We start from the raw sequence: 23,363 nt of genomic DNA on the forward strand, positions 1-23,363 counted from the left end.
GCTCCGAGCCCTTCCCTGTCCTCTGCAGAATTCCACTGGCGGAGGGGTTATGTGGGGCCACGTGCTTCACAGAGGCCCTGGCACATTCCATGCATTTAACACAATCAAAGAGAAAGAGAAGGCATGCTTGCTGTTATTTTTAATTCCTTCCTCAATGCCTTCCAAAATTCCTCAGCAGAAGGATTAGCCACTAAACTTGCACCAGTCGCCGGCCAGTGGGATCCTCAAGGCCTCTAAAACGGAACGGGGGAGCGGGAGAGGTCAGCTCTTCCAGAAGTCTCTGCTCCTGGCCGTTAAATACCATCTCAGTCTCACTGGGCCTGAGGGCATCTCCTGGGTTTCCAAGGGACGAGGCCTGTAGAGGATGGCAGACCTTCTCCAGCCAGATGAATGCCTTACACCATCTCCCCATGGCCACCCCCACCCCTGCCCTCTGTCCCCCTCCCTCTGGACTAACCATCAGCCGAGCCAAACGTTCCCTAATTCTGCTCCACTTAAGGAAGCTCTAGCGCTAATGTGATTCTTTCTAAGGCTTCATCCCATTTTCAAATATTGTGTTGCCAACTTGCTATACAACCTTAGGCAAAGTCACTTCCCTGGGACTCACAGTAAGTAAGCCAGACAGTCCCTTACCCTTTAGCGGTACCATAAGAATTGGCTGGTCTAACGCTCCCAGTTACCTTGGCAGGTGGCATAACCATGGCCACAGAGGTAGGGGGCTTGAGGCCGCCTGTTTGCCCAGCTTTGGCTGGACAGTCTGGGCTTATGCTTGCCTTGGGGCCCTAATTAATAATAGCACCACCCCTTCTCACTATTAGAAGTGTCCTGGTCTGTTCAATAAATTCTATCGTCACTCCCGATTCTAGAAGGGCTGGTAGAGCTTCTGAGGCAAATCCAGCTCCATCTCATGGGACCTAAAGCAACTTACCTAGGCCATCACCTGCTTATGAGGCAGAAAATGATAAGAATGGTAGCCCCTTGTGGGGACCTGGCGTGGGGAGCAGACAGCCAGAGTCAGGAACCAGAGATTTGAGCTCAGATTTCTGCTCTGCTGTTGACCCCTCAAAGCCTCAGCACCCTCCTCTGTGACCATGAGTAACCCATCCTTCTCAGAGTACGGCAGATGGGGAAAGAAGACCAACTAGTTGATCGGTGGCCCATGCTAGCCTCGGGCATACAGTCAGCACTCAATTCACACTGTCCCACTCCCAGGGGAGAGGGCTCAGGTGACCAGCCCCAGGTCAACACTGCTGAGTCAAATCCTCAGGCAGGGCCCAGAGCATCAGTTTGCGGAAGCTTCTGGCACTGCTGCCTCCCCAAGCATGCACATCCTGAGTTCATACTGCAACTGAATTGTGTGCATCCTTTGTGATTTTTCTCGAAAGGCCACTGTGAAAATCTGGGTGTGAACTCACAAGCCTCAGTCCGTCTCTCTCAGAAAGCATCTTTAGCTATACGACAGAGCCGCGCTTCATAAAGAAATAGCAAATGACGCTGTAATATTTTCTGGTCTGTGAGTGCTCTGAATGCATAGCTCATACACACAAATAATGTCAACAGTCCTACTGAGGAAAGTATTATTGTTCCCGTTTCACCAATAGAGAAAGGAAGCTCAAAGAAGCGAGGGGACCCGTCCGAGTCACCAAAGCAGCGAGTGGGGGAGCAGAGGTCTGAACGTGCATCTCCCGAGCATAAACCTAGAGGTCTCCTCGGTTGTCTGCTGTCCCTTCAGAAGCGGGGCTCCATGGGTGTCTTCAAAAACGGTCTACAAACCAGGAGCAGTCCATGGACCCAAAACTTTATCTTCTGAAAACCTGTCAGCGTCCACTGACAGCATCCACAGAAAGCGAACTCCAACCCCATATGGTAAGTTGTACCCAATCTCTAAATGGTCAGCAGGCTCTCTGCTTGCTCTCAGGGCCGACAGAAATGAGCAACACGGGGGCACCTGGCGGGCTCAGTCAGAAAAACATGGAACTCTTGATCTCAGGGTTGTGAGTTCGAGCCCCACGCTGGGTGCAGAGATTACTAAGAAACATAAATAAACTTTAAATAAAAAAAAAAAGAAATGAACAACACAGACTTAAGTAAATGATGTTGTTCTCTAATTAGGGAATATAATCTCGTTTTTTAAGACACTGAAACGGCGTTCTGTAAATCTGCAGGAGAGAAGGGAGGCATGCTCTCCGACTGCAATGTGGTCGGGAAGTGGAAGGCCTGCTGGCCTAGATGGTCATCAAGGAAGAAACCAAAGAACCCTGTCCAGGGACGTTCCACCCAAGGCGCTGGGCCAGGCACACGGGACACCATGGGGGACGCCGAGATCTGGTCTCGAGGCCTTTGCTTGAAGGGACCAGGCACCACTCAGCTCACCTTCCCAAGGAATCCGTGGGAAGAGGTGAGCGTGACTCACCAGCTAATTACCTGAACACCTGGGCTCCCAGAGCCCTCCTGGCTGGACAGCTAGTCTTCTCCCCTGAGAACGACCAAAACACTATTTTCACCCGGCCCAGACATAGCCTAAAGCTGTCCACGTGGTGGTGTGAGGGATTAGGACTCTAACTTGGGTGACTCGGGCAGAAAAGCTTCTGCTACCAGCCCCAGGGTCGGGGAGGAAATGAAGTCCCAACCAGCGGTGGCTTGGACCCCTACCTGAAAATCCCCAAAGTGCTCAAGAGCAAGGTCCAAATGCCAAGCCTGGCCTACTGAAGCCTGGCCAACACGCCCTCCACAGCCGGGCCACCCGGAAATCTCCTCCAGTGCTCCATCCGGCCAGTGTGCCAGGCAGCCTTCGCCCCATGTGCATGTTCTATCCATCCGTCAAGGTTCTGCTGGAGAACCACTGCCTCTGGGAAGCCTCCTGCCTTCCCCCCCAAAAGAGAGCTGCTCTTCCTCTGGGCTCTCAAGTCAATACTGATGTGACCTTTATGAGAGCATCTGTCCCACAAACCCTCCCTAACAGTGGTCGGTGGGACCCGTCCTGCCTCTATACAGCTCAGAGATAGGACCTCACCTCTATGTCTCCATATCCCCTAAGGCCCAACACGTCAGTGCCTAGTAAACACATCAGCAAACAAATGCACCAGCGGCCTTCCTGCTCTCCACCCCACTTCTGAGCCTTCTTGCTCTCCACCCCACTTCTGAGACCGGCAACTACAACACATACTGCCTTCTCCCTGAGTTGTAATCCACTCGGATCCAGGTTCAAGGGGAAGGAAATCAGTCTCCGTGGAAGTCCCCAGAGCCTTGTCCATACAGCGGTACCACCTAGGCTGGGCCTCAGTTGTGGCCCCACAATAGAGAGGAGGTGCTAGAAACAGACCTGCTCTGCCACAGGTGGATCCTAAGCAGAGGACGTGCAAAGGCCTACATGCCATAGGTCCTGTTCGAAAGATAGAAGTCAAGGTTACAAACCGATAAATAGAATGTATTCTATCCTTCTACCCTACCAAATACCTTAATGCAACCTCAGAAGGCCAGCTTTGCATTTAGAGTTCCCTGGCCCCTGGGTTTCACAGGGGAATGTGGACATTCAGGGAGAACAGGGCCCAGATGCCAGCCTACCCCCGGCACCATCACACATACTGACCAGCTTTATGCACACCCATACAGATGCCATAAGTGTGAAATCCATCCGACTCCTCCATCCCCCTGCCCTGCACGCCTTGTCAGAACCTTAGGCTCATGGGCGCACACGTGTCCATGTCAGGAAGTGGAAAGGAAGAAACCAAAGAACCCTGTCCGGGGACGTTCCACCCAAGGCGCTGGGCCAGGCACACGGGACACCATGGGGGACGCCAAGATCTGGTCTCGAGGCCTTTGCTTGAAGGGACCAGGCACCACTTGGCTCACTTTCCCAGGGAATCCGTGGGAAGAGGTGAGCATGACGCAGTATGCCCTCCCTGGGGCAGATGGATCCAGGAAAGGCCCACACAGGACTTGGAAGCAATCTTGAGATGATGGGGGCAGGGAACTGAAGGGTCAGAACCCAAAGCATAGCCTGAAAGGAGCAGGTATGGGCCCTAGATGGGCCACCCCTTGACCCTACAGCTCTGTCACGTGAGAGGGAGCACCCCCTGGAAGGAGGATCAAAGCCCGGCCCTGTAGGCAGGAGTCCTCTCGTGTGAACACCTAAGGGCAGTCAAGGGCACCACCGCCCGCATCTACACAACCAGTGCTGACCATCCTTACTCAATCACCAAGCCGAATGGTGAAGTGGTGGTTGGGACCAGAACTGCTTTCCAACCAGGTCTCAAAAAAAAAAAAACCCCAGCAACAACAAACATCATGCACTTGCACACACTTACCCGCTGGCTATCGGTGACAAGGGCTTGAGTCACCGCATTTCTGCTTCAGGAGCCAGCCCATCCCCCATCCCAGGAGCCCTGATTCATCAACGTTTGTTTTCAATACTATTATTTTTAGTCAGTCAAACAATTTTTTAAATGACAATAAAGAGGGGGAGAGGGAGCGGGGAGGGCAGAACCACCCAAGAAAATGAATTGTTTCTCTTTCCTTTCCGTGGCTGGCCTAGCCCTCAACCAACCAGTGGCATGCTTGGGTGCCCTTGCTGGGCTGGGGGGCGGGGATTGTCACTATGGGAACTGAGGTTCTCCCAAGGGTGAGCTCTGAGAGCAAGGTTGGGAAGGGGGTTCCTCTGCTGCAATGGACTGCCACTCTCTGTCAAATATCCCTCCTGAAAGGGAAAGGGGTTTACTGCGCACCTACTATGGGCCGTGAGCTGCAAATATGGGGCAAGGTCTTGATCTCTCTTACCTCATTTGGATTGATTTATGGCGGTCCCATCCGCATTTTACAGATAAGGAAACAGGCTCAAGAAATTGAAGCAAATGTACCCAAGTTTGCCACAGAGCCAGCAACTGGCAGACGCAGACCCAGGACTGTCAGACTCCAGAGCCCTTTGCTCTTTCTTCATTACCAGGCTTTTCCTGTCTACCCACGCCCACCCCATCCCCACCCCTGCTCCCCAGGTAATATTTTAAGCATCTTTTGGGTTAGAAATAAATGGCTACATGCAAAATTTAAAGAGACAGCAGGATAAACCAACTCACCCAGCCCTCCCATGCACACAGAGAAATAAGGCTCACCTTGAGTTCGAATTCAACGAGGGTCAGAGAGACTTTACAACGGGAAAGATTTGAAGCAAAAGGAAAAACCCAATTTCCATCGTCAGGGCCTGCTTTCAGCCGCTTGTAACTACTCAAAAAGTCTTTTCTGGATCCATTACTCCACAGTTGGGCTTAGCCCAGAGGTGATTTTTTAAGGAAAAAATGCCTTTTGGCATTTTTGAGCCGTGACAGCGTAAAAACAGACCTTTAAAACACACACACCCAAAAAGCATCACTATTTTCAAGAGTCCAGTCTAAAAGGAAAAAAAAAAAAAAAGGTGACACCTCAGAGCTACAACTTGGCTTGGCAATCGGTGATGGAGCAGCAAAAGTAACCAGATTTATAGCTCTGGAAGTTTCAGAGGTAAACCCGTACACAATGTGTCTTACAAAGCGCTCTCGCTCTCGTCCTTTGCTGAGCAGAGCAGTAAGGAGAAAAACTTGCCTGATGTTAGCATGGAGGGCCAGGGGTTACAGAAAAAGTACTTTTTCAGGGGGAAACTCACTTTTCATTCCCTGGCTGGGGTTTCAATTTGTAACCTCCACATTGCCTAACAAAAGGCAAAATGCTTTCCAAAAGTATAGCCTTTCTTTATATAGATGCTTGAAAATAAATAAAAGAGGCTTCCTGGATAAGTTCTGACATATGAGCAAACATTTTCCACAGGTATCCTTTAGAATGCCCACCTCTTCAGCGGTCACCATTTTTAGGCATCTGTGGTCATTAGTGCCTGTAAACTTCCGGCTCTGAGAATGGCCAAAAATAGCAACAAAAGGAGAAAAATTGCTCAATGCATCTGAAGACACATAGCCTTCATGTCTCTAGCCTCGAATTTGGTCATTTTTATATTCCTTGGTAGTTACATTTCGGGGATTTAGATTGAGAGAGTTAAGGGAGAGGCAGGGAGGACAGAAGGGTAACATAATTAAAACTAAGACTGGATTATAGTTTTATTACTTTCACTTGTATAAATTAATTGGCTCGACTGACAGGCTCTCAGGACATTAATAATCAAGCAAGACCTGTGATGGGGGCGCCTGGGTGGCTCAGTGGGTTAGAGCCTCTGCCTTCAGCTCAGGTCATGATCCTGGGGTCCTGGGATGGAGCCCTATATCGGGCTCTCTCCTCTGCAGGGAGCCTGCTTCCTTCCCTCTCTCTCTCTGCCTGCCTCTCTGTCTACTTGTGATCTCTGTCTGTCAAATAAATAAATAAATAAAATCTTAAAAAAAAAAAAAAAAAAAAGAAGAAGAAAGAAAGACCTGTGATGTATTATTCAACTGAATGCATCCAAAGGAGAGATCCTGAAATGCTTGCATGAAAACTACTTTAGTGTTAGAACACCAATAACACCTTGCTCACCTATGAACTGAGAACATCTGAGGCCCAGAGATGTTAAGCAATTTGCCCCAGGTCACACAGCCAATCCAAAACAGAGCTAAGCCTAGAACCTAACCCAGGTCTGCTGACTCCTGCCTCCAAAAGGAACCCCAAAGCCCTGTTTATAACGAACTTTTCTTTGACAGCATTTCTTGGGAGAAAAAGCCTGCTAAACAAACTTCAGCCTAGTCCAGAATTAGCCAAACTTCTTAATTAATAGGCTTCGACTGTGTTTTCATTTTCAATTGAGTCTTTCTGTCAAAACATTCTGCAGCAGATACGGCTGTGGCTGGCTCTATTTACAGCAGAGGCCTCGGGTAATCACCAGCGAATAGGGTGACCTGTACTACAGATTTATTTCTAAAACCATTAATTAAATAAAAACAAAAAATACCGTTACACACGCACACAGGCACGCACACAGGCACGCACACACACACGCAAATCCTCTTTGTCAGGAGTCTGTAAACTGTAGAGCTTGAGCTATTGGGCTCTCCAGCCTCAAGAAAACAGTATTTTCAAATTCACCAGGGGAACACCTAGGGCATTATTACAAATCCAAAGAACCCATGTTGGCAGCCAGTGGACTAGAAGCTACCAGACGGTAGGGGTGGTGCCAGTCTTCTTGACTCTGTCACTCCTGCCCCCTAGCATAGCGTTTGGCTCCAGGGACAGACGATGCAGGAAAGCAGAAAAAGGAAGGGGACGAGTTCTCTGGGGATCGTGGTTCTGAAACTTGGCACAGAGTAAAATGAGAAACCAAATTTTTGGCGGGTTGGGTTGATATGGCCATTTCCAACTGTTTCCAGGATACACTGGACGTGAAGGGGGAGACACGTTGAAGGCTCAGTGGCCAAGAACTGCTCAGTGGTCAGCAGATGAGTCCCCGCCCCTCTGGGGGAGTGGCTAGTACCGTCCAACAGGGCCTCAGCCATTCCCACCTGCACCAGGAGGTAAAACCTCCCAGCCCCAGATGCAGAGAAGGACAAAAAGTTCATTAGGTCTAATCATGAGCCTTGTTAATTGCAGAAAACTCTATCTCCTTTTTAGGAGGCTGAGGGGAGAAGCGGAATAAAAAGATGGGAGAATAAGGTAGTGGGAATGAAGTCTGATTCCAATTTTTAAAGCCAGCGCTTCCTGGCCCTATTTATTTCATAAAGGAGTTCACGCAGAACAATGGCTGTATTGTGCGTTACATGGCATTAAAATCCCCTAATAAATTAACAAGGGAAAATTAATGGTCGCTCGGTCCATTAAATCATGTTAATTTTATTTCCGTTAAAATAATACAGCAATTACAAGTTTACATTATTAAACCAATATTTATTTTTCAAGAACTCATTTTAATTGGATTTCTGTTGTGATAAGCTTGAGCCACATTCTCTCAATTTCATCGGCTTCTTGCGTTTCTCATCAGAACTAAATGACTACTGTATTGGCTGACTTTCTTCCATGATTAAAATGGTCACTTGAAACTTGACATCCTTGTGAAGATTTTTCTTTAAAAAGGATCATTCAAAGCTCTTATGTCCACGCAGAAACTCAGGCTTACAAGATTCAGTTCAGCAAGTGTTAACCAGAGACCCAGAAAGCCAGGTCACACCAGAATGCTGAAATTCTAAGTATCCACGATAATCAACAAGTTACCCAGTGTTTACTGACACTCTTTGTTACATTCGGAGCCAATATATCTAAAGTCACTGTTCCCACCCGAGGAAACCTGAATTTCAGGTTTGCAATACTAAATTACTTCTTACTTCGACGAGAGAATGCTGTCAGTGGAATAAATATGGCACAACGGTCACTGACCCTGCCATGCAGGCCACGAAGTAACATTTTTACAACAGTACTCAGTTTAGCAAAAGACCAAGAAGATAAAGACATCCTCATTCCCGGAGACCAATATCACCACGTACCCACAAGTTCACGTGATCATGTTTGTAGTCCAGAAACTTCCTTTGGATAATAATTCCTAGCATTGACCCTTCCCTCCTCTCCCCACCCCCTCCCACAGAATTATCAGTCTGTCCCCATGTCCCTGGGCACTTTGTCCATCCTTGGGCTGTAGCACATTTCCTGTATCTTTGGCCAAGTCCTTCTCCCCGTCCCCCCACCCCTGGACAGGGAGCTCCTTAAGCACTGGTGTCCTGCCTTGCTAATGGTACTAGATATTTAACAAATGAGTGAATAATTCAGTTAAGAACCAGGGATAAACACAGAAGGCTGAAAACGTAACACATATCTGCCGAACTCCCTGGTCTACAGAACATTTCCATAGGCCTTCCATCGGCCTGATTTCACAGGTACAGACGAGAAGGCTCTGAAACATTAAAGGGAACTCCTCAATCCATCGAGATGGGAAAAATGGTAAGATCTAGGACTTGAATTATCTTTTTTTTTTTTTCCTGGCAAAAACAGATGGCGGCCCTTATTTTGTTTTCTAGCAAGGACCTCCACAATATTTAAAAGACACCTTATAGGGCGCCTGGGTGGCTCAGTGGGTTAAGCCGCTGCCTTCGGCGCAGGTCATGATCCCAGAGTCCTGGGATCGAGTCCTGCATCGGGCTCTCTGCTCAGCGGGGAGCCTGCTTCCCCGCTCTCTCTCTCTCTCTGCCTGCCTCTCTGCCTGCTTGTGATTTCTCTCTCTGTCAAATAAATAAATAAAATCTTTAAAAAAAAAAAAAGACACCTTATAGTCCCCAGCCCCCACCCTCAAATCACTCCATGTTAGAACTCATTTTTCTTTTGATGGGGGGGCCAGATAAAAAAGCAATAGCAGTTAGACCCTCACTTAATGCCTTGTTAATCCTTCCCTTATTGAAGTGGAAGCTCCTCTCAGGCAGGAGCCATCTCAGATTTACCTGCGCATCCTCTCCCATTGCCTGGAATATTGACTCAGACCTGGGAGGGGGCCAGGAACCATCAATGAATCAACAAGATCCAACCCCGTAGCCTCTGATCAGGAACTGGGAGCAAAGAGCTGTCTGTAAGATACACTAGCCCAAACATTCAACTCCTGGGAGCAAGCGGCAAGTTCCAAGGCTCCAAATGCCAAGGGAACACCAAATGTCTCCAAGATTCAGCCAGAGCTCGAAGCCAGCCCCCGGGGGCAGCTTCTGTGGTCTGTGGGGCCCTTCATCTCCCCAGCTCCCTGAGTGAAACTCCCTTCATCAACGTTAACCAGAGGAAAGAGTGGACGGACAGCCTCCCTGGCAGCCGGAAGTGGGCTTGCTTCCTGAGGGACCAGAGTGGCGCTCTGAGAGGCATCGAGAGAGGTGAGTGGACAGGAGATAGTGAGGTCAAGAGGGTATTAAAAAGAAGCCACTCTTGCAGCCCTGGTAATAGGTCTGCCCCCAGATGTCTGAGAAAGGAGCCTTAAAGATGACGATCTTTTTCCTTTCTCCCTAGGGGGAGAGTAGCCTGGCAAATTCCAGGTGGTGAACAGGAGGAGGCCATGTTCAAAGAACAGAGTCACAGAGGAAGAGGAGATGGCACGTGTCAGACCCTCTGTCTGGTTCAATTCCCCCATTTTCCTCTGGACGTTGACACAAGAAAGCCCAGATTCCCTCCCAAACCAACCAGACTGGAAGCCTGGTCCAGCTCCCAACAACCAGGCCAAGGCATGGAGCCCATCAGTAGAAGGACAGTTACCAGTGTCCATCAAAACAAGTTATTCTTAAGTGTGCCTGGCCCGATCACTGACCCAGCATGAGCACACCTTCTCGTCCTCTCTGTGGTAAAGCTAGGACTCCATGCTTCCCAGCTGGCCAGGAAGATGCCTGCTGCCTTACTCAGATACTCGGGCAGGTGACGGGTAAGATGCTGTTATACAACTTGTCTAAGTTCTGCCCAGACTGCCAGACCTCAGAGTCTCCTGATAGCCTCTCGCCTGGTGAATCTAAATCAAGCTCTTACCACTTCCTTGGCACGGGTCTCTCTCACATTCTTGGTATCAGTAAGCCTGCATTGCTCCAGCTCTCCTGATCACGGCGACAGGTTATAGCCGGCGTTAACACAAGCAAGCCTGCCATCTAGAAGACCCTAGGATACTGCCGTCCTTGCCAAAGGTTGATGATGTTGATCATGATTACACATTAGCCAAAACACGCTTGTCAAATCTCCCCAGACTGAGGTCTCCTGAAACCCCAGGGTAGTTTTAACTATTCAGTGCTCCATCCCCTTCCACACACCATGGGATAACTAGGTTAAACATCACCCTTGGTCAGCTCTCCAAAGCCCTCGTTATACAAGGTAGTGTAGAGACAGCAGACAATTTGACAAACACCACCACCGCACTCTTTGGGGCTTAGCAGACACACTGATATCACCAACGTGGAGGCCAGCTAGACACCTCCCCAAGACATGGCCTTTAGTTTCCTGCCCACGACCAAAACAGTGGCAGCCGTTGCCAAGGGAGACAAGGTGACCCAGAGGCGTGGGCACAAAATCCGGGGATGGAAATCCATTTTGTCTGGATCCACCCAAGCAACTGGGTTTCCCGGAGAAAAGATTAAAAACAAAATCTACCTTCCTATTCGGCCCTTGCTAGGCAGGTAGAAGATACCGCACTCCTAACAGAGAGTCGTGCAAAGGCCGGGCACAAGTCAATCTGAACTCAGAAAGGTCCAAACTGTTCCTGTGCCTCACACTGTGGAGGACCTTGGAAGAGGAAAGGGCAGGCCCTAGCTGAGCTTCCCTAGAGGGCAAACCCCGACCAAGGCAAGAGCAAGCAAGGGTTCGCCTTCAAGCAGTCACCAACCCAAAGACAGAACACCACCAACCTTACCAACAGAGATCCACAGCGCCCCTCTGCCCCAAGCTAACCGTGCTCTAGCATTCAGCAAAGAATGTATTCAGAACTTTGAAGTAGAGAGCAGCCCGTGGTAGGAAAAGGAGCACATGTGGTCAGAGTCCCAAGTCCACTGGGCCAACCCTTTTCATCTCCCTCCTCCAGTTTTCTCAGCTTTAAAAAGGAGATAAATCTGCAGTCGGACGGCCTTATCTATTTTCCAGGAGTTTCTTTCTTGATCATTAAAACCATGTGAAAGTGCTTTGTAAACTATAAAGCACTTTACGCAGCTGCTCATTTTATAACTAATGTCTGTCTGTCTTTCTTTCTTTCTTTCTTTCTTTCTTTTCCTGTTTCAAGGCACAAAGCACTTGTCCTCAATGCACCCAGACAGGTAAGAAGGCATGTTTTGCACATCTCTCCCCAGATGCGAGAAGTATGACACCCATTCACCCTACCCCCGCCCCCCTAACCAAAGGAATAAAGAAGAATTCAGAACCAGAGCTGGGCCCAGAATCCAAGGCTCAAGACCCCATCACATCACACCACCGCCTCTGAAGTCAATTCTGGCTCCTGATCACAGGCCCAGGGCGCACTTCCCAGACGACACACCACCTTCCCTCCCCTTTATTGACTGGATCCACCCAGTTAAAAAAAATATACTACTTTTTAAGCCAGCTCTCCCACCATATGTGGCATTTATTTCCAGAGGAGGCCCGTTCTGGGTTCCTGTGGACAGATGTTGCTTTGTGCCTGCCTCACACGGCTGGCAGGCCGTGTACAGCTGCCCCAAGCAGGTGGCCAAGGAGGCAGTCCACTCCTGGCCCAGCAGCAAGGCCCACAATCTCTGTGGAACTCGGGTCCTGCAGACCCTCTGCTCATTCCTCTGCAGCCTGGGACCCCCAGGGACATCCCACCCCTAAGCACACACACAAACATCCTTGGTGCAGAGTCAGAATTTAAAGGGGGCCCAGAGGGAGAGACAGGAGGCTAAGTTGTCCCCCCTACCCTGACACTCTCTCTCTCTCAAACACACACACATACATACACACACACACACACACTCTCTCTCTCTCTCTCTCTCTCTCTTCCCAGCCAGGGGCAGCAACACTAAGAGAAAGCCCTGGGGAGTGAAGTCACTGACCCCTTCCATCAGCCATCTGTGAGCTCCCGCCTGACCTAACTAGCGCGAGGCGGAGGAGAAAGGAGGTCCAGACAGATGGCAAAGCGCTTTGGGAAGGAGGGCTCTGCAGGAATGCGAGGGCCGATGCGAGGCCCACTTTGGGGTGCGTTGTTATCTGATCAGCTCGAAGCTCGTTCTCTCCTCCATCAGCCCGCAATCTCAGGCTGAAAGCTGGACAAAACAATCGTCAGGGAAGGGGGAGAAGAGAAGACCCTAACCTCTGCCACTTGTCTCTCATTTGAAAGCACTGCGCGGCAACTAAAGTGCGTGTGTGCGGAGGGGGCGGGAGACTGGCACAACCGAGTCTAAAAATACTGGATAAAAATGCTAATCCCGAAGGCAAAGAGAGAACGAAGAAGGAATCTGTCAATCACGAGGCTCCCGCTCCTCACCCACAGCCCCAGCTGTACGGACTGCATTCCTGTTGCGGAGGAAAGAAATGGGGGGACAGGACTGAAGGAAAGAAAGGGAGAGACACCACCACCTCCACGAGCGCGGGCCGCGGGGGCGGGAGGCGGCGGCGGAGGAGGGGCTCCGGCCCGCGGAGCTGAACAAAGCGGGCCTCAACTTCTAGCCCGCAGCTCCCCGGAGTGGGGGCTGCCAATTCCAGCAGCACCCCCCTTTCACGGAGGTGAAACAGGAATGTGAGGTCTGGAAGTGAGAGTGCCCCGTGGAAGCCCCAGGCTCTGAATCTTTGCAAATCCAGAGAAGGTTTTGTTTGGGGTCCCCCCCACCAGCCTCTTCCGGACCGCGCTCCCACTGCCCCCCCTTACACACACACACACACACACACACACACACGAGCCCTTTAGCTCCAACCCCACCCGACCGGCCCCGCCATGCCAGGGGTCTGGGCGGGCGCGCCCCCCGGGTCGCTAGGGCCCCCCACCTGGGGATGGTGATGCACTTGGTGTTGACGTTCTGCGTGGTGATGGCCTTCTCCAGTTCGTCCAGCTGCCCCGTCTTCTTGAGCTTCTTGACCAAACTCTTGACCGCCTTCTCGCACCACTTCTCCTCCTGCCCGTTCTGCTCGCCCTTCTTCCAGCCCAGCAGGCGCTTCACGATCGGGGGGGTGAAGGGCAGGATGGACGACATGGCTGGGGAGGGCGCGCGGGCGGCGAGGGGCGCCCCCGGCGGGGCTGGGCGCTGCGGGGCGCCGAGAGGGCGCAGAGGGGAGCTCGGCCGCCCAAACTTCGCCCCAACTCCCGGCGAACTTGCCCGTGCTCCGGGCCGGGCCGCGGCGCTGCAGCCAGCGGGGCTCGGCGCGCGGCCCTGCGCCCCGAGCGGTTCCCGCGGCGGGAAGGAGGGCGGCGGGGGAGGCGGGCGGACGGACGACAGCGGCGCCGGGTCGGGAAGGCCCCGAACGCCGGGCGGAGGCGGCGGCCGCGAGACTCAGAGTGGCAGAAGAAAGTTTGGGTTTCCGCACGGGGTAGCTGTTTGGGTGCCGCCTCCAGGAAGGAAAGTCCAACCCCCCAGCCAAACTTTGCTCGCCTCGCTCGCTTTGATGCGCAGATCCCTCCGCCTCGGCAGCCTCGCTTCCCCGCTCCCCTCCTCCTTCCCGGCTCGCTCGCTCGCTCGCTGGGCCGGCCCGGGGCGTGCGCCGCGCTCCCGCTCCCGCTCCCTCTCCCGCTCCCGCCCGCTCCCAGTCTGTGTTTCATGCAAATCCGCGTGCAGCCTCCTTTCCAAGCGCTGTCACCGCCCCCTCGCCGCCGGGGCTCCCCGCCTCCTCCCCCGCGCCCCGCCGCCTCCGCCCCCGGGCGCCTTGCCCACCCCCAGCCTCCGGGAGGGCGCCCGGCCTTCCCCCTCCCAGCGCAGAGCACGCCCACGTGGGCGACCCTGGCCGGCGGCGGCCCTGCCTGGTGCGCGCAGGACCCCGCGCGGCCCGGACCTCGAGTCGGGCGGGCGCCGGGAGGAAGTCGTGGGAACCGAGCGGCGAGAGGGGAGGGCCGGGCTCTTGCCGTGGCGTCCACTCTCTTCACCCACACTCAGGAAGCTCCGTTGCAGTGTCGGGCTGGAGAGGGCCAGACTGGCAGCTAACGAGCGCTCTCCGGCCGGAGGCTGGCGGCGCACCCATGGGGGCACCCGGGTCCGAGAAAGGGCGCGCGGAAGGCTGAGGCCCAGGAAGTCGGGGCGCGCTCTTGGACGTGCGCGGGCTGATGCCGGCCAGGTGCTTTGGCGGCGCCGGAGTCCCTGGAGCTGTTTTTGTTGTTGCGGTTGGGGTTTTGTTTATTGTTTTTTTATTCTCTCCTCGGTGAGATCACATCGGCTGAGAGCCCCCCGAGCCTGTGTGCGAAGGAGAGAGTTGGGATGGGGGGATGGAGATTTGAGGATCCTTGAGACTCCCTGGATAATTGCCGGAGCCTGGGGTCCCTTGGGCCTTGTGAATCAAGTCCCAGTTAGAAAATGGGCCTCAAAGACATCTGTTGAGTTCATGAAGGAATGAATGGGGGCGCTTTCGAATTTATCTTGTGGGGGTGGGGGGGATTACATTACTGGGTGTTTGCAGTCTTATGATACAAAAAAAAAAAAAAAAAAAAAAAAAACAATCCGAAATTCGACACCCCCAAAACTAGGAGAAAGCTTTGTTTCCAAAGCTGTGAACTCGCAGAAAGTGGGGCAGAGGGGGCGTACTCGGGAGGTTTCTGTATTCAAACTTAGGCTCGGTGGGAAGCAAAGAAACCCCAAGATACTGGGGCGCCTGGGGATTGTCTCCCCACCAGCAGAATTCGGGGTCTTCTAGGCGCAAACCCTACAGTTGCGGTCGGGAGTTATTCCAGACTCTCTGGCCTTTTCTCCTGCTGCCCCTCCCCTGCCAGGCCTCTCGCCGGGTGTCTACAGCCTTTGTTTGTTTTTAACAGCAGGAAACCCCCCCGGTGAGAAAGACGTTATCCGCTAGCGGGTGGGGAGTTACAAAGCTCTGTGAGGTGTGGCCCAATCCACAAAACCCGCCGGGTAGCTGCAGGGGTCCCTGCCTTGGAGAGAATGGCCTCCCACAGGCCCATCAGCTGCCGGGGACGGCTGTGTTCTTCACACTCCCCTCCTAACTCCCCTGCCGCTTGGCCCTGAGAACCCCTGAACCCCAAGTGGGGCTTTCCCTTTCCTGGCTAGACCTCAGGTCACCTGCGGCCCCTGTAGTGTGAGGTTTCATTCGGTTCCTCCCAGCCCTCATCAGAAAAAAAAGAGAGAGAAAGAAAGAAAAGGAAACAACAGTCAACATGAATTGGTGGCTTTCTTCATTCCAGGTAACCCAAATGCTGCTTTCTGCTTTAATCGTCAGAACAGCACCCCCAGGGAAGACATCCCTGTGCCTCCCATTTACAGGTGCACGTAGAGCCTACAATACTTAACTTGGGTTTCCAAGCTGGGGAGCTGGAACTTGAACCCAGTGCTAGGTGAGGCCGAAGTCCACATTCTTGCCTGTGTCTGCACATCACTGATAGAGCTCTTTGCAAAACAAAAAGTTCTTTACGCAGGTGCACTATTGTGGTCCCGCAAGGAATGTTTGCTCCCTGATTAAATAGGGCTAGAAATAGCTTTCCTCTCAACCTCAGGCGGTGGTCTTTGTGGGAATCTCCTCGGAAAATCTTTGCAAACAGTCAAGTGCTGTTAAGGGACAGAACCACAGCTGGGGGCCCCAGGGGCCGATGCCCTGAAGAGTGGTGCGTGGTTAAGCAAGAAAGTTCTGTTAGACACGCATCTAGAGGATGCCTCTGTGTCACAGCCTCTCCTTCGTTTCTGGGAAGGCTGAAGAGGATGATGAAGGCCCCTCTCCTCGGGAGCTCACAGCCTAGAGAAGCACCAAGGCATGGGAGGCGTGTGCCTGGGAGAAGGGGCCCCTGCAGGCATCACCTGCTAGTAAAACCTGAACTCTAACCTGAATATTAAATCATGCGGATGGGACTGCTGTGAGGCCGTCAGATGAAGTAAGGGGCCCTCAGGCTCTCTCAGTGACTTGACCCGACCTTCTGCCCTGGCTCCTGGCTCCCTCCGCCTCATGGAGCCTCTCCTCTCAGCGGTCAGAACGGAGAAAACAGTTGTTATTGTGCAGAGCAGTGAATCCAGGAAAGCATCAAAAGTGCCCTCCTGCGACGCGAACATCTCATTTCACAGAGGCAGAAGCCACGCCTCATGGAGGCAGGCGATGTCCTCCACGGAGGTCAGGAGCCAAAGAGATCGGGAAATTAAGCGGAGCGGAAGGGCATGGTGTGGACCTAACTCTAAAATCATGGCATGGGAAGAGCTCTTCTTCCAGTGCTCCCATTTTCCCAAGGGGAGGAAATAACTAGTCAGCAGCTAGTTAGCGTGGCTGACATACACTCCCTTGCACTTCTTCACAAGCTGACAGGGACAGTCGTGTGTGAAGAAAAACAGGGCCGGATTCACGTGTGAGTCCAGCAATGCCATTTCAGGGCTAGTCCTTTCTCCTCTGGGCTCAGTCTCTCCACAAGAAGAGTTGAGGGGCTAAACCCAGTTTCAACCAAGCGGCAAGGAGGGCTGAGGAACAGATTCCTTCCCCACCCCAACCCCCACCCCCTTCCACCCCCCCCCACCCCCCGGGCCAAGAGGACCCTTAGTGCTCCTGTGACTCTGGGCAGTGAATGGGAGGAGGGCTCCAGATGAATAGGAACCCTGTTCTGGCGCCTGGTCTCCCGGGGCCCAGCCGGGCCAGCTTTTGCAGAGGTTGTCCTTGGAAGGGAAACATGAGCCCAGTTAATTTTTCATCACCGTAAGTGCAAAGTTCAAGAGAGGTGGGATGGGGCTGGAGGCAGCGAATCTGTTTCCCTGGGAATAGTCAGTCCTATCAGGAATCGCCTCGCAAATGGACTTGCCAAAGGGTTCTCGCAGATTTGGAGTGGCTCCCAGGTAGAACACTGGAGAGAAACAAACACATGACTTCATTTCTGATTATTTTTTTTCCATGAGCTAAAGGATGGATGTTTAATCAACAAGTGGCAAATCTAGAAAGAGCTTGTTCTGTCTTCATGTCACACAGACATGAAGGGACATCTGGTGAAGAGAGGTGACTGACAGATCTAAGTCAGATTCGAGGCAGGACTGAAAGTCTCACCGGAGTGGCCTCATCTGAGAGAGCACGTTGGCCTGTGGCTCTGTGCAACCCCTTACACATGGGAGCCCGCCCCATGGTGCCAGACAGAGCTGGGTTCGATTTCCAGCTGGTTTGACTTCCGGCTCTGTGACTTTGGGCAAGTCCCTTAACTCCCTGCGGGTCAGTTTCCTTTTCTATAAAATGGAAATAATACACCTCTCAGGGTTGCCGTAAGGAATCCAATAACCTGTGAGCTTGCCACAAACACACGGTACATTCCACACAGAGTAGGGATATGGTGGGTGCTCACCACAGAGTACTAGAACAATGAGTACTAGTACTAGAAAAATGAATACTAGTATTAGTGTTAGTATTAGAACAATGAGGGCGGCACACACAAAGCAAACAGACGGATCTTAAAAACAATGCGGAGAGCAAATAGGAACACAGAGTATGAGGTAAGTAACATAATGCTACTTGCGGAGAAAATTACATATACACGGAACAACTCTGTGCTTTCTGAAAGATGTTTTAAACAAAAAGATACATGTTGAACCACTTCACACTCATTCATATGGGTAGTATTTTTAAAAAGAAACAAAAGAACCAGTGTTGGGGAAGACAAGGAGAAATGGGAACCCCGTTGGGATGTAAATGCCACAGCCACTGTGGAGAACTGTATGGTGATTCCTAAAACCAAACCAAACCAAACAAAACAAAAGCAAAAACAAAACAACAACAACAAAAAAAAACAACGAACAACTACACACAGAATTACCACTTGATCAAGCAATTCCACTCCTAGGTTTATACTCACGGGATGCCAAAGCAGGGACAAATGGCGACGGCTATTTGTACACTGTTTGTAGCAGCATAATTCATGAAAACCAAAAGATGGAAGCAACTCTAGTTAATCTGCTCGTGGATGAATGAATAAACAAAACATGGTATATACACATACAATGGAATATTATTCAGCCTTCACAAGTTTCCAGAACCTTCCAGCCCAGTAATCATGATCTCTCATGGTGCAGAGCACAGTCAAGACTATTTCACATGTCCCACGTTGTAGCCACCCCTAGGAACATAAAGACGTAGGGGTGCTCCATTGGGCGGCGTAGGGTGCTGAGGGTCAGGAGACTAGCACCATTTGTGGGGCTGCTCTATGCCGGGCTCTGGGCCCCGGACCTCAAGGATAGGGTCATATTTGAAGTTACCCCAGTTGCCACATCACTGTGGCTACTTCACAGAGCACAGGGACACCTGGAGCTCAGCTGCTGTTACTCAAACAGGACCACTGACCCCGGCCTGCCGGCCCAGCACTGCCCCTCTGTCCCCAGAACCCCCTGCAGGGTGCTAATGACAGAGTGCCCCTGGGAGCAGAATGGGTGGCAAAAGGAGCTGGTGCAGGTGCTGGCCAAGGAAGGCACTGGAAGGGACCAAGTCTGACTCGGGGAAATTTGGGTCAGGACATTGGACTTAGGGCTAGGAAAGATCACCTGCATCTCTGTGCACACGGAGGCACAGGATCAGGGCTGTGAGGGAGTATAGGAAGGGACTGCAGGCAGGTGGCTGGAGCCCAGGGCAGAGTTCACAGAGCTATTCTGAGTTCTGCAGGAGTTCCTTCCCAGCATTCAGAAATTGCAGGAGTTGGGGACCAGGAGAGACTCCTGGTAGGGGGACGTGTGTGTGTGTGTGTGCGTGCGTGCGTGTGTGTGATGTCTACATCTGCCTGTGCCTCTGAGTTCCGTCTTGGTGGATCACATTATTTCACTGAGTCCAGCCTTATATGTGTAAGTGAAACAGGTAGGTATATGTTTTGTGGGTTTTCTCCCTGAGCCCGTGTGTTTTTGCGTTTGCATCTTGGATGTGTGTGTGTTTGTAGAGGTCTCTGTGTTTCCCCTCTCCTATTTTCTGGGAGAGTAAGAGTCATAAACACAGCCTTGGCTTCAGCCCAGGATCTCCCTCAGTCCATGGTTCAGTTTACAATGTGAACCTAACAACTAGTAGCTGGAAAATTGTTGGTTCATTATAATTGCATTCATTTTAAAAGCACACACACACACACACACACACACACACAGCCACCAAAGAGTGTGCCAAAATGAAAACATAGTTCCATAAAGGCAGTGAGATTGTATGCCTTCAAATTATTTTTAATATAGTGGCATGCTCTTTTTATATTAAAAATGAATAGCTTATACCACATCAAAGTTACACCTCAATTTTTAAGAAAATTTAAAAAGCAAGTGAGAAAACAATGTGTAGGATGAAAGGGGAGTTGGGTGTCTCCAGGGTTCTGGAAAGTGGAACGGAACCAAGCAGTGGGTCTTTGGACTGTCAGGTCTGAGAGCAGCGCATGCTCCTGGGGGCCCCAGGGTCCAGTCTGTGCTTCTTTGTAGTCACGCCGTGGGTATGTGAAAGGAGAAGCAGAGTCCTTACCTCTCAAAACACACACCTAGAACACGCCCCACCTTATATACGACTCAGCATCTGAAAACAAACATCCTATAGCTGACTCAGACTTTGAAGTTAAATAGAAGTTAGAGAAACAAGGAAAAGCTGTGCCTCTTCCAAGAGTTTCAACCAAAATGAGCTTGGTAGTGCGCTTTGTTACAAGAATCAAATGTTCGCATTCCAGGGAAAACTGTCAAGCTTTGTAACAGCATTAGTAATGAAGGTTATGTGAATAGGAAAGCAGTGAGGTTCTGATCCACTCCAGGGCATGGATGAGTTTGCAAACCTAATGCTAAGGGAAAGAACGAGTTACAAAAGAACACATGTTGTATGAATTGCTTTACGGAATGCCCAGAGTAAGCTGATCCACAGAGAAGGAAAGTGGATTACCGGTTCCGGGGTGGGGGGTTGGGGGGGAGTGTAGGGGAGTGGGGGGTAGGGTGCAGAGTTTCCTTCAAGAATAATGAAAGTGCCCTAAAATTAAGGGAGGGGACGGTTGCACAACTCTTTGAATATGCTAAACCCCCATGAACTCTTCATTTTGAAATGGGGGGGTTGTAGGATATGTGACTCATATCTCTTAAGATGTTTTTAAAGATAGCAATAACGGGGACGCCTGGATGGCTCAGTCGGCTAAGCGTCTGCCTTTGGCTCAGGTCAAGATCCTGGGATTGAGTCCTACATCAGGCTCCCTGCTCAGTGGGGAGCCTGCTTCTCCCTCTGCCTCTGCGCCTGCTCGTGCTCTTTCTCTCTCAAAGAAATAAATAAAATCATTAAGAAAAAGGGGGAAAAAAGGATAGCAATAAAGTCTAACAGGGACTGAGGTCTTATAAGTGGTAGGCCCTGTTCTAAACACGTCACTTGGATGACATTAACTCATGTAGGTTTTACAACTACCTGTCTTTGGCGTGATTATCTTCACCTTTCCCGAAAGAAGACGCGGAGGCATGGCCAGGGGGCGTCCGTGAGTGGCCTCCTTAAGGTGATCCAGGCACCTTGCTAGACAGCCCTGAAAACAAGCCACAACCACTAACTAGAAACAACCACCCTATAGTCATTTGCTTTTTCATTGAATATATCATGAACATCTATGTCAATCAATATACACTGACTTCATTCTTCTGAGTGACTGGGGAGCCTTCTGCCACTCGGATCTCTCAAAACGTATCCACACCCGTTTCCCATGCTTGGGCATCTAGGTTGCTCTCGATTTTATGTGGTATGAAGGAAAGTGCGGCTTTCAACGTTTGGGGGCCTGTGCCTTGTGTATATCTTTGATTATTTTCTTAGAATAAGTCCCTAGAAGGAGAATTATTACTTTCGATGCCTTTACCAAAGGGCCCCTGCCAAGTTGCAGGCTTACCGTCCCCTCACCAGCTTTATGAAGTGAGATCACTCCTGAACAGATTCCTTTCTCACTGTCTCATTCAATGCCAGCAGCTCCATTCGAGGGGAACACGCGTTGCTTGAGCTATAGTAACCTTTTTTGTTTTCTACCAAAACCGACCAATGAAAAGGGGTCTTTGCTAAAGGAAAGACCTCCGGGCGCAGAGCGGAGCGCTGCCTGCAAAGGTAAGGAATCACAGCTGTCATTGTTGGCGGGTGGCATAGAGACACATTTTTCAGACCTCTTCCCTGCTCTCCCAGAGGGGTTTATGTTCCCCAGAGCCGGATGCTTGCCTCTTTCCTTTTACAGCCTCTCCCTGGGTGACTGCATTTACCCCGGAGTCTTACCTACCCTTAATGCACGAACGCCCAAATCTAAGGGACTCTGTCTCAAACTGTCACCTGGACGTCAGACATCCACAGTCATCTCAAGTCAGTGAACTCATCAGCATCCCCAAAACCTCATTCTCAGTTCTCCTTCCTCCAAGGCTATCACCAGTGTCTACAGCCACCCCACCAGCAACCCAGAGACTGCTGCCCTCTCTCAGCCCCGGAGGAGCAGCCTGTCACCAAACCCTGTTGAACCGGCCTCCCTCTCCCCTGGCCTCCATCTTCTGGGGCCTCTCACCGCTCCCCACCGATCATTACAATAATTTTCTCATTGCCTCCATCCTCCATTTGCTGCCAGAGTGAGCATTTCACGACACAGATCTAACCTGCACCTCCCTGCTTCTAAGAGGTGCTTTCAGGGACCTGCTAGTGTCTATGACAGGACTGTCCACTGATATAGGAGAGTGACAAGTAATCTCACATTGTCCCGAGGCCGTGTGCAAATAAAGGATAAAGGAACAGGTCCAGTTAAGTTTGATAAGGTATTTTTTTTCATCTAACATATCCAGGATGTTATTTCAACATGTAACCATTATTAAAATGTTCTCAGTTTCATGGTCTTTTTCATACGAAGTCTATGAAATCTGCTGTGTATTTCATACTTCCATCTCACTTTGGACTGGCTGCATTTCAAGTGCTCAGTAGCCACGTGTGGCCAGTGGCTGCCCTGTTGGAAAACGCTGGTCTAGACAATGGACTCCACAGTCCTTCGTATGGAGTGTTGTGACCGAGCCCGTGGCAGCCTCTATCCCTCTCCCTGTGCCCCACATCATATCCTTGATCCAGGAATCACAGATACTCCGGATTCTTTCATGCTACCGTGCCTTTGCTCAGGCCACTCCTTCTTGCCTTCTGGGTCCTACCCATTCCTTCCAGCTCCACACTCTGCCTCTTCAACTAGATGAACCTCTTCCTCATCCTTGACCTCAACCTCAACTAGGTTCAAGCCCCTCATGAAACCTTTACTCCTCTGGTTCCCTGGATAGAACTGAGTCCCCACTCAGCCCTGTTCAGACCTCCATGCTGATCCTAGCACCCGTGATTCCATTTATTTATTTAGCTGATCCATCCCACTAGATTTTAAACCTTAATGTCAAGGACCTTGTCTTGTTTTTCCATCCCCAGCACCTGTGCCTGAGCACACTGCAGGTGCCTAATACCTGTTTGGCGGATGAGATCATTAATAATTAGAAAACAGAGGCCCAGAAGGATTAAGTGATGTGCTTAAGGCCTCATAACTAAAATGTGGCCTCCTGACTTACATGGCAGGCTCTCAACCCAGTGCTCATTCCACCAATGGGCTAAGGGCTGTCAGAGAGCCTGTTTTTCGGGGTATGCATGCAAGGATCTACATGAAGATGGGTTTGAGGGGTCAGTTGCTAAAATCCAGGCAACCTGACCCACAATCCTGCTGGTCTCCGGCATGGATTCAACTCTAGCTGCCCTGTATTTTACTGTCCTCAGATAATGACTAGGAAATGATGGGACCAAAAGAAACACAGAAGTGGGGTGCAGGACGAACCACAGCTGTTAATTGGGGCTGACCTGACTCACAGAGAAGGAGGATGGCTTTAACTGGGGTCGCCTTTCCTGTGAGGTGCTCA

At 51.0% G+C, this 23,363-nt stretch overlaps 1 protein-coding gene across 1 annotated transcript in view; it reads right to left on the reverse strand.

Annotated features, from left to right (window-relative positions):
* Nucleotides 1-14,214, reverse strand: part of SMAD3 (SMAD family member 3) — a 117,348-nt gene extending 103,134 nt beyond the window's left edge. The window contains exon 1 of the mRNA XM_082737011.1: nucleotides 13,369-14,214. Coding sequence (XP_082593137.1) covers nucleotides 13,369-13,574 — 206 coding nt within the window. The 5' untranslated portion in view covers nucleotides 13,575-14,214. The remainder of the gene's footprint in view (nucleotides 1-13,368) is intronic.
* Nucleotides 14,215-23,363: the final 9,149 nt, after the last annotated feature.

Source organism: Mustela nivalis (assembly GCF_964662115.1).
Source record: "Mustela nivalis genome assembly, chromosome: 6".
Classification (NCBI taxonomy): Eukaryota; Metazoa; Chordata; class Mammalia; order Carnivora; family Mustelidae; genus Mustela; species Mustela nivalis.